This window comes from Propithecus coquereli, unplaced genomic scaffold (genome assembly GCF_000956105.1).
Source record: "Propithecus coquereli isolate 6110/MARCELLA unplaced genomic scaffold, Pcoq_1.0 Scaffold128, whole genome shotgun sequence".
NCBI lineage: Eukaryota > Metazoa > Chordata > Mammalia > Primates > Indriidae > Propithecus > Propithecus coquereli.
The window spans coordinates 3,973,068-3,986,693 of record NW_012136969.1 but is presented as its reverse complement, the minus strand read 5'-3'; the positions used below and the strand labels follow the sequence as shown (position 1 = coordinate 3,986,693).

Below are 13,626 nucleotides of genomic sequence, written 5' to 3'. Positions count from 1 at the left end.
CCCAACAATTTGAAGGGGGGCAAAAAAACCAAAAATGAATGCCAGGTAAAAGTGTAACCTGTACGAGGCACTTCTGAGTCTTTGGTCTAGGAAGAACAACTCGAACGCTCCTATTTGGTTAGGTTCTAATCCATTTTTGAGATTCCTGGTCGTTTCTTAGCAACTACTTATTTCAGTGATTTATTTACATATCTTATTGCCTTATGTCACTTTCTACATTCTCTTCCCACACTACTGATACTAGCACTGAAGTCTCTTTGTCACAGAAATGAACCCTTGGAGTGTGTTGCCGTTTGTCTTCACCCACTGCTCACATGACGAAATGGAACAGGGCTGGAAACCTCACAGGGCACAGTCTTCATTTGATTATGAATTTTCAAACCCTCCTCTTGTTTGACACTTTCTAGAACATTTCCTACTAGCACCAGATACTGTGAAGACTCTACAGCTTAAGATATTGGGAATCAAAGGTGTTGTATTTTGGTATGTTTGCTTTGCTATCTGAAAAATAGACATGTTGTGTGGCTATGTTGCCTTTTTCATAAACTTCTATTTAAATAGCTACCTTGGGCTCTATTAGCCGATTTGAATGCATGCAGCAGGGGCTTGAGCTCTGCTGGATAGTAGTCGTCATTTTAGCCAAGGCACATCTGGGAAACACCCAGGCCCAGGTTAGAGTTGGAGGTGCTGGGACAGGGAGTGGGGTACAGTTGCAGAAAACCTACAAGTTCCTTTGGCTTGGGTGCCAGTTGAAAGGAAAGAATGCTACTCAGGTCTCTTTCTGGGCTGTTCCACATGTGTTCAAAGGCACTGGGGATCAGGCTACCCTAGGGCTGCCCTTGATCATCTCCCTGTGCTTGTCACTGGGGCATTGGGGTGAGTAATGAATCTGTGGACATCTTCAAGCATCATATATAAAAGGTTGCATATAGTGCCTGGCAATCATAGATTTTGAGTGAAAAAAATCCCTCATGTTTACCTTAAAAATCCACCCACCTTTACATAGAGAAGCAAATGGACTCTCCGCTGCTTTATATTAATATTTCTTCAGGAGTTAAATATCCATATTTTGCAAATAATTATCTTTTCACAGAATCTCTTTAAGGAAAGCAGAAAGAACCACAGCTTAGGGTTCTATCTGCTAATTTGCTGAAGGACTAGAAATAGGATTCCAAATCATAAGCCAGTAGGATGTGACTTGTGATCCTAGAACATCACACCTTAGAAGGTGCATCAGATACACCCTCCTTGGGCCTCAGTTTCCTCACCTCTAAAGTGATGGGGTTGATAAAAATATCTCTGAGGTCACTTGTACCTCTGTTTTTCTGTGGTTATCTTCTACCGTTAATACTCACAATCTTCCCCCAGATTTGTATACATATTGCCTGTGAAATATAATGTAATAAATTATACACACACACACACACACACACACACACACACACATATGCCTGTTCATTAAGAAATCAACCACTACAAAGAATGTATAAAGTGAAATTTGGGAGTCTTTCCACACTATCCCATTCTCCAGAGGTAACCCCAGGGTGGTTACTCTTTGTTTATATAGACACACAAACAGTATGTGTGTATACCTTTTTTTTTTTAGTTAAAAAATAAGATGATAGTATACATTGCATACTTCTCTGAAACTTGCTATTTTTCACTTAACAATATAATGTGAGCAACTTGCCATCACACTATTTGAAAAAAGTTGGCTTGAGACCTCAGCAAGCAGAGGCTTAGGGGCATAGGAATCATTACCCATTCCAGGCTGGCCTGTCTCCCAGTGGTGAACATTGGCCTGTGACCCTGTTTTATGATTAACAGAAGGGCCACATTTGTGCTGACGTGGTACAGACCTTTAATCTCTCTGTAGAAGTTTAACTTCTCGTAAACAGCATTGGTTGAACTCGACCTTTTCTCTGTTATTCTGGTTGAGTTAGCGCACCCAGATTGAAGAAAATAGCTTATAAACAGGTAGTAAAGAGAAACAGAGAGGTTCCTTAGGTGATTATTTTTTTAAAATGAAAAAAGAGAGAAAAAGTAATACCTTGCATTTTCATAATAAAGCATCATCATGTAAAACTCAACAAATATATTTTGAGCAACTACAATGAGCAGGGTGCTCATGGGTTGCATTTGAGTCACCTGGCAATGAGACAAACAGCAGTTATTATCACTATTTAATTCACGGTAAACTAAGATCAGTGAAGTTGCCTGACTTGCCCAATATTCCAGCTAGGGGAAGCAGAGCTGGTTCTTGAACCCAGGTCTATCTTATCTACTAGCAGCAAACCTCTGTGTTAATGTGTCAGATGTTTATGAATTGGTAATGTCAGTGGTGCAATGACCAGCAGCCTACAGCACTCTGGGGTGTCATCAAGGACATTAGGAATCATCCAAAGGTCAATTCTTTTTACCAAGCTTACTCTTTCCCTTGAATAGAAAGGAGTACTTCCTCTTATCCCAACTTTGCACTTTATTAACTACTTGTCCTTGGACACATAATTTAAACTCTCTTATTTTATATCCTAATGTATTAAATGGGGGGGAGCTCAACCACCTTCTGGGATTATTATGAAGAATAAATTATATAGTGCATGCAAAGCAATTAGCAGAGTGCTTGACAATAAATGGTAACTTATTATTGGGGTGTTTTTTCCTTTTGCTTTGTTAAGAAAACATCTTTATTTTTTGGTAATTGTGAACTCCTTTGTGCAAATACCTCAACTGAAGATAAAATTTGCACCTTGGTCTGCAGGTCACCATTCCCAGGTTGGCTTTTGTTCACATGAAGATCTGGAGGCCAGATCAAGCTAAAAATTCCTGACTCTAATATTAGAAGCTAACATGAACAGCAAACACCATCTGCCGGGGCCTGGGATGTGATGGGGCTTTGGAAGATCATCTTCTCTAGAAATATTGTCCACTAGCTTCTCATAGCACCCAAATGACAACATTGCAGTTCCATTTTGGGGGGTTAAGACAAGAGCCTCTGTTGAAGTGGCGAGTGGCAACGATGAGGTTATCAGTTATACCTTCTCATGAATTAGTTCAGTAGCCATTGACTCTTTATATCAAGGGACAGGAGAATGAGAGCCTGCCCTGAAGAAATACAGAAAACATGGAGAAATTGATTTGTCATGAGGACAAATCATGACTGGGTAGGGAGCTCTGCCTTAACCCAGCTGGGACCTTGGGCAAGTCAAATAACTTCCCTGAGTCTTAGCTTGCTCATTAATCAATAAAGATAATACCTGCTCTGATTACTTTCTTGCTGAGTGGATCAAATGAGAACTGAGGTCCCTGGGCTTCCAGGAAGTAGTATGTAGGCATGGGGCACCCATCCCGCATTGAGTTATTGCAGGGAGAGGAGACAGAGAAAGGAAGAGACCACAGGATTGGATAGGAAGCTGATACTCAAGATGATAATCTTAGCTATCGTTTTTTTTTTCTTTGATAACCCAACTTATGCAAAAATCACCCAAAGCCCTATGCGCTTGCATTGTCAAGACTAACCCAAAGTGGCAGCTGAACAGGGGCAATGAACCCCTTCAGAGGACCACTGCTGAGGAAGCTGCTTGGACAAGGGGTCTTCGAACCAGAGACTCTCCTTGCTAAAGCGTGAAGCTAGAGCAGGGATCAACTATGACTTCAGCATGCTCAGAGGCCATGAGAACCCCCAGCCCAGAGGCATTTAGGAAAAATCCTCCCTGGTCTGCCCCAAGTGGTTTCATAGATGGCTGAATATAAGAAAAAGGAACCTTGCAGCACACCCTCTATGGTCCAAAGCTGAAGAGAGGGTAACTTCAAGGCTGAGTATAGATGTCTCCTCTCAAACTTATTGCCTGGAGAATAATCTGCTAGGACTACAGGCTAACAGAGCAAAGTAGAGGATAACCACAGAGGCCAAGAGCCTCACTGTCCTGGCCTCACATCACCCAGGGTACCCCCATGGCACCAGGAATATACAGAATGGAGAATTAGTCCATTACTGCAGTTTCTTTGTTTTTCAGCTTTTAGTAGGTCACTAACTAACTAACTGGTTCAATATCAGGATCAATGATCCCAGTGGTCTCCTGGAATTCCATTTAGGATCACCGTGAACACCTTCATCCATATGGCTAATTGCAACTACTTAGATGAGGGGGAGCAAAACAGACCTCATAAATTTATCCACCTGTCGAAATAGGCCAGAAGTATCAGAGGGGTCTGCACAGCTTGTATGTGCACCCGACTGTCTTGGTCATAAATCCATCTGAGCCAGCCCCAGTTCTGTGTGTGACTCTCCTGCACTCTTTTCCAGACCTGACACCATGGCCCACCAGTACCCAGCCCTCAGCTCAGAGCAGAAGAAGGAGCTCTCAGAAACCGCCCAGCGCATTGTTGCCAATGGAAAGGGGATCCTGGCTGCAGATGAATCTGTAGGTGAGTGCAAGAGTGAGCCACATGATACAACAGTGTATTCTTGTTTCTACCCTTAGCCAACACAACTGGATAATCTTACTCTCCTTCCTCTCAGGGGAAGTAAAGATTTCTGTACACAGGAGCAGGAGCAGAAGATGTAAGCATAGACTGTTGGAGTCCCCTAGTTTTAGTAGGCAGATTCCTGACAACCAAGGAAAGAGACTCAAGCTCCTCATTTTAAGGCCTCTTGCCAGGGGTCTTTCAATCCAGCCTGTGGCAAGGCCAGGATGAGGTCAGGTGCATGGCCATCTGCTGCTAATGAGAAGCCAGTTTAATGTCAGCCACGTCAGGAGGGGCAGGGAGATATCTGTATCTAGAACAGGGCAGAGCTTACAGATGAGAGAATCTCAGGCTGGCACAACGGAGAGCTGTGGTAGAGTGGCACAGTCTATCATAAAACCATGGAAGCCAGAGAAGTCAAGAGCCTGCTCTATTCCTCCTTCCACTGCATGCACATGCAGTGAGGTTGAGGACTGGAGCAGGGGAGGGATAGAGAGACCTGAGGGCCTTGCATATCCACGGGACCCAGTGGTGGCTACCATGCTGACCCCCACATGTCCAGCTCGTACACCTCCTCACCAGCATCCTGGCAGCAACCAGGGTCTTCCCCCGGGAGACAAAATATAAGGCAAGAGCTTTGAAGATCCTTCCATCCTGGTGAGGGTCACAGAGGTGCCCCAGCTTGCCCTTCATATTGCCCTCGGCCTGCCCACCTTAGGCACCATGGGAAACCGCCTGCAGAGGATCAAGGTGGAAAACACTGAGGAGAACCGCCGGCAGTTCCGAGAAATTCTCTTCACTGTGGACAGTTCCATCAGCCAGAGCATCGGGGGAGTGATCCTCTTCCATGAGACCCTCTACCAGAAGGACAGCCAGGGAAAGCTGTTCAGAAACATCCTCAAGGAGAAGGGGATCGTGGTGGGAATCAAGGTGAATACTTCCACTCACGCCTCACCTCTGCCTGGCGTCCTGGGCAAACTCCCAGCGCAACGGCCAGGGCAGGGCCAACATACCAAACATCACCAACATCTCATTTCTCCTCTCACTCTTTTCCATCATCATCTTCCCTCTGAGAACCAGATCTTCTTCTAGACTTTTTTCTCCAGTGCACTCTTTTTCCAACCAAGTTTTCTACCAGGGACCTTGACATCTCAATTTTCTCATTTCTTCAGAGAGAATAATAATGCATAGCTCGTAATGGTCTTAAAAGAATGAAATGAGTTTTTAAAACATTTCCTATCACATAACAATTATTCATTTAATGGTAGCTATTATAATTAAAGCACTTACTGTTCTATATTTTAACTTGGTCTTCCAATAGCACATGAACTTCCCAAGAGTAAAAACTAGTATTTGTAGAGTGCTTACAATTCCAAGCACTCATATAATCCTCTTCACAATCTCTGGAGGTAGATTCAATTATTACCCTTATTTTAGAGATGAAAAAACTGAATGTAACCTGCCCACATGGCAAGGCAAAGTTAGAGCCAGTTCAGACTATCTAACTCTTGGGCTCGTGACATTAGCTTCCATGTTGAGAGTAGAGGCTGCATCCTTATTTTCTTTACCTGCGTATGAACACCATGCCTGGTATGTGCAGATGCTCAATAAATGTCAGGCTAGACACTCTCACATTGCTCCTTCCAGGTACCTTCCCTTCTGCTATGGACTGAATTGTGTTCCCGCAACGACTAGTACACTTTCTAATTCAACTCCTTGGTTTGTAAAAGATGTCAACTATTTGTTAGCATCAGGAATTCTGCTTGTGCTTTACTGACATCTGACACCTGCTAATTACTTGTTAATATCTGTATCCACAGTTGGACCAAGGAGCTGCTCCCCTTGCAGGAACAAACAAAGAAACCACTATTCAAGGTAAGGATATTGCCTGCTGATATGAATCATGCCAATATGGGCTACAAATGAAGGCAAGTAAAGAAGGGGGCAAAGGAAAAGAATGTAAGAATATAACACTGGTCTTTGAGCCCCGCAGACTTTGTTTTCAATCACAGCTCCTCCACTTAATAACATGTGTGACCTTGGGACAGTCACTTAAATGTTCTGAGCCTCAGTTCTCCTATCTTTAATGTGGGATAAACTATTGTGGGTGTTAAATTAGACAACGTACGTAGAGTGCTTACCACAGTACCTTGCACAGAGAAAGTACTCTGTACCTGAAACTATTATTTTTAGAAAAAAATCTAGAAATAGCAGAGAGGAAAGGCACCAAGCTCTGGGATCAGACACACCTGGGTTTGAATCCTGTTTCTATCACACGCTACTTAGATAATTTTGCAAGTATTTTACTGACCAAGAGAACAAACATTAACCACAGCATTGGGTTAGCTAAGCAGAATTTGAATCTCAGTCCTATCATTCTTTAGCTGTTCAAACTTGGTAAAGTCACTTAACCACTCAGGGCCTCAGTTTCCACATCTGTAAAATGAGCATAATATTAACTATTGGTTCCCTCTATTCTACTTATGAAGTAGCCAGTATGCACATCAAAACCATATTTATTTATACTAGGTCTTTTGGTCTAGCGTTGTGATTAATGTTTATATGCTTGGGGGTTTCAGTCCTCAAACTCTGTGGACCCAAAGCTAAGCCAAGGGGGAATTCATCCACTTTGTCAGAGGCCCCATGGACCAGGTACAGGGGTGCAAAGAAGCCTTTCTCTCTCTTGTGACTTGTAGGGCTTGATGGCCTCTCAGAGCGCTGTGCTCAGTACAAGAAAGACGGTGCTGACTTTGGGAAGTGGCGTGCTGTGCTGAGGATTGCCGACCAGTGTCCATCTAGTCTCGCCATCCAGGAAAATGCCAACACCCTGGCCCGCTATGCCAGCATCTGTCAGCAGGTGCTCTGCCTCCCCCTTGGGCCGAAAAACAGTAGGCTAGAGCTTTCTTCACAGTCTCTCTTTTCACTTTTACCATAACTGCACATGAGCCTTCCTCTTCCCTCACTAGTATATTCTAGTGGCATTTTTCACTACTTTTGCCATAGCTCAGTATGGCAGGGAAAGATTTGGTTCCATAAGCCTGTAGGAGTCCGACTAGGCTATGAGTTCAAAGGCTAATGTCATCAACTAATGCCCTCTGCTGAAGCTCTATAAGCCGTCTCAGAAATGGTCAGCCTCATGAGACAGGCCACTTACTTGTCCATACTCCATGAAATTAAAGGTATGACCTTCTTGGATCCCCAGCTGGAGGGTGATAGCTCTGACCGAGTTCCAATCCAAATAATTTCGCCCAGGATGGTGACCTGAGCTAAAGTTTCCAACACATATTGAAGTGACTCTGGGTCCAAGTTGAGTTTGATTTGCTTCTGTAGGTCCTATGTTGGGGTTACTGGAGTGGAGGGCACCTGGAGATTCCCAATTAGAACCACAAACACTGCTTGAATTCCTTCATTAACCCACATTAGAGGTCTCTTTCTTAGTGATTTAAGCATGATTGCCCTAAAAGGGTGGCAGCTAGGTATTGAAGTCACTAGAATAGTCTGTAATATTAGTAAAAAATACAGAAATTAAGGATTTGTATTTACTTTTTACCCCATTCTGAAAAGCATTTTTTAACCTCACTGTTCTTTTTTTGCTTAAGCCACATATACTCACTAGATACCCCATCAATTTCTTTTCACCATTTTTAAGTCACCTATGTAATATTTCTCCATAAGGGCTTCACTTTATACCAGTGCAACTGTTGAAGTTCCTCCTAAGGAAAGGATCACAGTGAGCACAGCTTCACTTTTTCTCCCCACTTTTCCTTTTAGAATGGGCTAGTACCTATTGTTGAGCCAGAGGTAATTCCTGATGGAGACCATGACCTGGAACACTGCCAGTATGTTACTGAGAAGGTAAGTCTTAAATATAAAGGTCCCCATTCTAGTTGAAAAATCTTGTTTTTAAGTAGCAGCTGTTATTTAACATATAAAAGCTGTACATTTGCAATAGTCTTTAGGTTACAATCATTATATAGCATTGAGAAGGTAAAGAAGTGCTTATCAATCCTTCACTTTTTTGGTACGTGGAATGCTCCTTATGGAAGAAGCACAAGATTTTCAATACCAATACTTGGGTTGGGGAATCCACTTTTCTCCACTTGTGCGATCTTGAGCAAATGATATTATCTCTCTTGAACCTCAGTTCTATTATGTGTACACTAAGAAATTTAAAAATAAGATATGAGGCTCATATAAGAAAATGTAATTAGAAAGTACTGTATTCACATTTGACTTTCTAGATTAGACATAGTATATCTAAAAGAGGGTGGTTCTCATACATGGCGAGAAAGAGAGTTATAATGTCACCTGACCTTAGTTTCTCCACTTGCAAAATTATGTGGGCTGAATGAGATCTAAAAGCACTACCGTCTCTAAAATGTATGGATTTTTTGGGGTTTTGTTTGTTTGTTTTTGTTTTGTTTTGTTTGAGCCACGGTCTCACTCTGTTGCCTGGGTTAGAGTGCAGTGGCATTATCAAAGCTCACTGCAACCTCAAACTCCTGGGCTCAAGCTGTCCACCTGCCTCAGCCTCCTGAGTAGCTGGGACTACAGATGTGCACCACCATGCATAGCTAATCTTTTAAATTTTTTTTGTAGAGACAGGGTCTTGCTGTGTTGCTCAGGCTGGTCTCAAACTCCTGGGCTCAAGTGATCTTCCCACCTGAGCTTCCCAAAGTACTATGATTACAGGCATGAGCCACTGCACCCAGCCTCTAAAATGTATATTTTTATGACTATTCAGCTTCTATGGGGATGGAGAGTGGAGGCCAGTTTAGATGTCCCTCACTAGTGAAATCAAGGCAGTCTCAGGAGGGGATGACATTGGCCAAGGGAGTAATGGGAAGAAAGGAATGAAGGGCCTCCAGGAAGCAGAGCCATGCCAATAGTTCATGCAATGGAGCAGCTATAATAGATTAGGGGTTGTGGGGATAGACCAACTTGATTGTGCTCAGTGGCTATTGTTTGCAACACATTTCCCTGATGAGGTCAAGAGGCTGGTTCAGAAGCTTTGGCTAAAATGGGAATTCCTTCATCCTGCATCCCTGTAGTGTAGAAGAGCTAAGGTCAAGTGTCTCTAAGACTAGCTTTGCATTTCACCTGTTTGGACCTCTTTCCTTCAGGTCCTGGCTGCTGTCTACAAGGCCCTGAATGACCATCATGTTTACCTGGAGGGCACCTTGCTAAAGCCTAACATGGTGACGGCTGGACATGCCTGCACCAAGAAATATACTCCAGAACAAGTGGCTATGGCCACCGTCACAGCTCTCCACCGCACTGTTCCTGCAGCCGTTCCTGGTAAGGCCTTCTTTCTTCCCCAACTCGAGGTTTTAGCCCTCATCCTGTAAGTCTGCTTCTATTCGTGAAATAGACCTCTGCTGTCTCACAGGCAGCCAGCATTTCCCCTCCCACTCCAAGATGCCGAGCATCCTGAGTCTGTCCGAATGCACACAATCCATATATTTCCTCGACATTTCACTGTCCTCTTTATTTATTTAAAACCCTTCTCTCTTTAGCCCAACTAGCCTCAGCAAAGGTAAACTGATTTCTCTGACCCAGTCCCACGCAAATCAAGCAGAGAAAAGATTGAAGCATTACATTGCTTTTCAGCTCACTGCTTGCTTCCTCAAGCGGGGCACATAAGCTGGGACTAACAGAGTGGAATGGCTTCTCTCCTACCAGGCATCTGCTTTTTGTCTGGTGGCATGAGTGAAGAGGATGCTACTCTCAACCTCAATGCTATCAACCTTTGCCCCCTACCAAAGCCCTGGAAACTAAGTTTCTCTTACGGACGGGCCCTTCAGGCCAGCGCACTGGCAGCCTGGGGTGGCAAGGCTGCAAACAAGAAGGCAACCCAGGAGGCCTTTATGAAGCGGGCCCTGGTAAGACGCTGCTACCTCTTATCTACTTGATCAAGTTCATACTTGGGGCTTGACTTTTTCACATGAAGAAGCATGAAGATGCTTTCACATGAAAGTATCTATAGAGGGTGTCTGCTGGGTATTTGAAAGTGTGGCATTGGGGCTCAGTAAGAGGATTGGGGCAAGAGAGTTTGGAATTATCCACACTGGTAGCATAGTTGATGACAGTAGATTGAAGGACAATTTCAACAGAGACATTGCAGAAGGAAGAAGATAAGAGGGCTAAGGACTGAACCTAGGACACCTTTCATTTTGGGAAGATGATGAAGAAAAGCCACAATTATATGATAGGATGAACCAAGGGTTCTGGGAACAAAGAGTAAAGAATTTCAAGGGGTCGATAATAACATGCTACAAAGATATTCAAAACAGAGGCTGAGAAAAGGCACTGAGATTTGCACTTAGGGGCATATCAGTGACTGTCAACAAACTAATTTCAATAGAAAGACAAGAGGAAAGGTGCTCATTCCAGAAGCGTGTCAGAAAAAGACCCAAAAAGGTTACCAGGAGAAATGAGGACCAAAAAAAGGTTTTATTCAACTAGCAGCCATTACTTTTTTAACATCCTCTATGAGCCAAGGACTGGGGTGAACAAATCAGACATAGCCATGGCTCTCAGGGAGCTTGGAGTTTAGACAAATAGGAAAGAGGTTGGCATGTTTAAATGTAAAGCAAAAGAAGCCAGAAGAGAGAGTAAAGACCTGGAGAGTGGAGATAATTGAGGGGAGAAGGACTCAGAAGAAATGGGGCTGCATGAGACTAAATATTAAATAAAAGTGGCATAGTTGATCTTAGAGACAAAAAGGAGGGAACAGACAGAAAGGAAAAAAGAGAACGGGGTTGGAATCAGCTCTGTAGAGGTGAAGGGATGTAGCAGTTGACTTATTACAGCGAGGGCTGAGAATGATAAAGAAATAGAGATTTCAATCCTGACAGTGGGAAAGGTTAGAATAGCTATTGAAGGAATTTGCTAGGAAATTGACCAGTTATTGTGGCCAGACATTATAGCCAAGCATCAAGTAAAGTACAACTGAAATAAGAGTGAGTTTGTGGTACGTTAGCTTCATTCCTGAATTTTCCTAACAGCTCTCTAAAGCATGCAGAAGATTCAGAGAAACCTGAATGGGGAACAGGAAGGCAGATGAGTAAAAGTTTAATAGAGAGATAGAAGAGTGAGAAATTTTAGTGACAGCCTCATTTAGCCTGCTGACCACAGAGGGGGCTGGTCAAGGAATCGAGTGTAGTCAGAAGTGTGCTGATGAAATCCTAGAGGAAGCTAAGAAATCATCTTAGGGGCATAAGAGACGCGTGAGATTTTAGAGTTAGTGCTTTACCTTGGTGTGTGGCTGATGGGGTAGGGAGAGGTAGCTCACATGCTAGAGGGATTATGAAAGTACAGGTCAGACAGGAAGCTGAGTTTATCATCCAGGATGCCACTTCTCAAGCTCAAGTGTGCCGATGTTTTTATTGATACATAATTGTATGTATTTATAGGGTACCTGTGATATTTTCATACATGCATACAATGTGTAATGATCAATCAGGGTAATTAGGATATTCATCACCTCAAACACTTATCTTTTCTTTGTGTTGGGAACATTCCAAATCTTCACTTCTAGCTATTTTAAAATATATGATAAATTGTTAACTATAGTCACCCTACTGTGCTATAGAACACTAGAGCTTATTTCTTTTCTTACTGTGTTTTTGTTCCCATTAACCAACCTCTTTTCATCCCCCCACCCCTTGAAGGGATTGTTAAAATGCAGATTGCTGGGCCCCACCCACCCATCAAGTTTCTAGTTCAGGAGGTCTGGGGTGAGGCAGAGAATTTCCATTTCTAACAAGCTCCTAAGTGATGCTGGTTGTCCACGAAACATACTTTGAGAACCACTGATGTAAGACATAGAAAAGTCCTGGAGAGAATGGACAATAGCAACAGAAACTGGAAGAAGTGGGAGCACTGAGTGGCATTTGAGTATTGCTATGGTTTCATAAGCAATAGTTAGGTTTCATAACTCTGAATTTACCTTTAATTGGAATTTACATGGGCAATCAAACGATACTATGATAACTACATAAAATTTACATATTCTTGTGGACAAATAGAGGTAGAAAATGGAAATATTTTAGAAATAAACACTTTCTTTGCTATAGTGTATTATACTAGTGAGAAGTTTCTCAACTTTAATTTCTAGTACTGTTGTTGCAATATTATTGGTACTGAAAAGACATTTTTCCCAGTAACTGATACAAACTGATATAAACCTCAGGTTTGCCAAGGAAATGCTCAGAAAACTGGGATAAAAAAGGGAGATTAGGAAGGGGATGGTGTCGGCAGCAATATTTAGCAACATTACTGTAAGGAGAACAAAATCCAAATGAAGGTGTGGTTGGTTTCCCGTGCAAAGTAGGTGGGTTAAAGTGGGTCTGCATTTACTCTAACTCTGCCTCCTGTCTCACACTTGTCTTCTAGGCTAACTGCCAGGCAGCCAAAGGACAGTATGTTCACACGGGCTCTTCTGGGGCTGCATCCACCCAGTCGCTCTTCACTGCCTCCTATACCTACTAGGACCTGATGCCCGCCAGCCTGGCTCCAGTGCTTCTAGGTGTCTCAGTAAGAGGGCTGAAAGGGAATGACCTTTCGACCAACACTGGAAATGAGAAAAAATTAGATTGGAACTGCTGGAAACACAAAACATGTTAATCTTAAACATATGAGAAAGAAACCAAATGAAACGAAACATCTCAAAAGCTGAGTGTAGAGAAGTAGAGAAGTGCATCTTATGAAACAATCTTAGCAGTGGTAGGTTGGGAAGGAGAAATCTGCAACCTTAAGAAGAAATAAAATGTTCTATAAACCTTCCATTGGTATTGGGTTTCACTTTTCTGCTCTTGTTGTTGAAGGACTCAGTATATTTCATTACCTTTGACTCTACTACACATGACTGGTATTAATGGTCAGGGCCCTCAACTTCAGCTACTCCCTGGAATCAAATAGCAAAATTTTAAAAACCCAGATGATGGTCAGGCCACACCCTAGCCCAATTAAATCAGAAACTCTAGGTATGGAATCCTCTAACTATCGGATTTCTTAAAGCTTCCTCAATGACTCCAATGTGCAGCCAGATTTGAGAATTACTAATCTGAATTTCAAGTTTGAGGATATTTGAAAATTAAAGCCATCCTAAGCCTTCTGTAATAGTCTAAGTAGTCAGTACTGGGCATCAGTACATAT

The 13,626-nt window shown here is 42.7% G+C and overlaps 1 protein-coding gene across 1 annotated transcript; it reads left to right on the top strand.

Annotated features, from left to right (window-relative positions):
• Positions 1–464: 464 nt before the first annotated feature.
• Positions 465–13,254, top strand: ALDOB (aldolase B, fructose-bisphosphate). Its single transcript, XM_012638296.1, has 9 exons — positions 465–483; positions 4,307–4,428; positions 5,186–5,397; positions 6,288–6,342; positions 7,164–7,324; positions 8,239–8,322; positions 9,591–9,765; positions 10,150–10,349; positions 12,865–13,254. The coding sequence occupies exons 2-9, from the start codon at positions 4,317–4,319 to the stop codon at positions 12,958–12,960; spliced, it is 1,095 nt and encodes a 364-aa protein (XP_012493750.1). The 5' UTR covers positions 465–483; positions 4,307–4,316; the 3' UTR covers positions 12,961–13,254.
• The last annotated feature ends 372 nt before the right edge of the window (positions 13,255–13,626 follow it).

Coding starts and splice junctions, on each gene's coding strand:
- ALDOB (XM_012638296.1), top strand. CDS start 4,317: ATGGCCCACCAGTACCCAGCCCTCAGCTCAGAGCAGAAGAAGGAGCTC. Junction 8,323..9,590: donor GCCAGTATGTTACTGAGAAG/GTAAGTCTTAAA, acceptor TCTTTCCTTCAG/GTCCTGGCTGCTGTCTACAA. Junction 10,350..12,864: donor CCTTTATGAAGCGGGCCCTG/GTAAGACGCTGC, acceptor CTTGTCTTCTAG/GCTAACTGCCAGGCAGCCAA.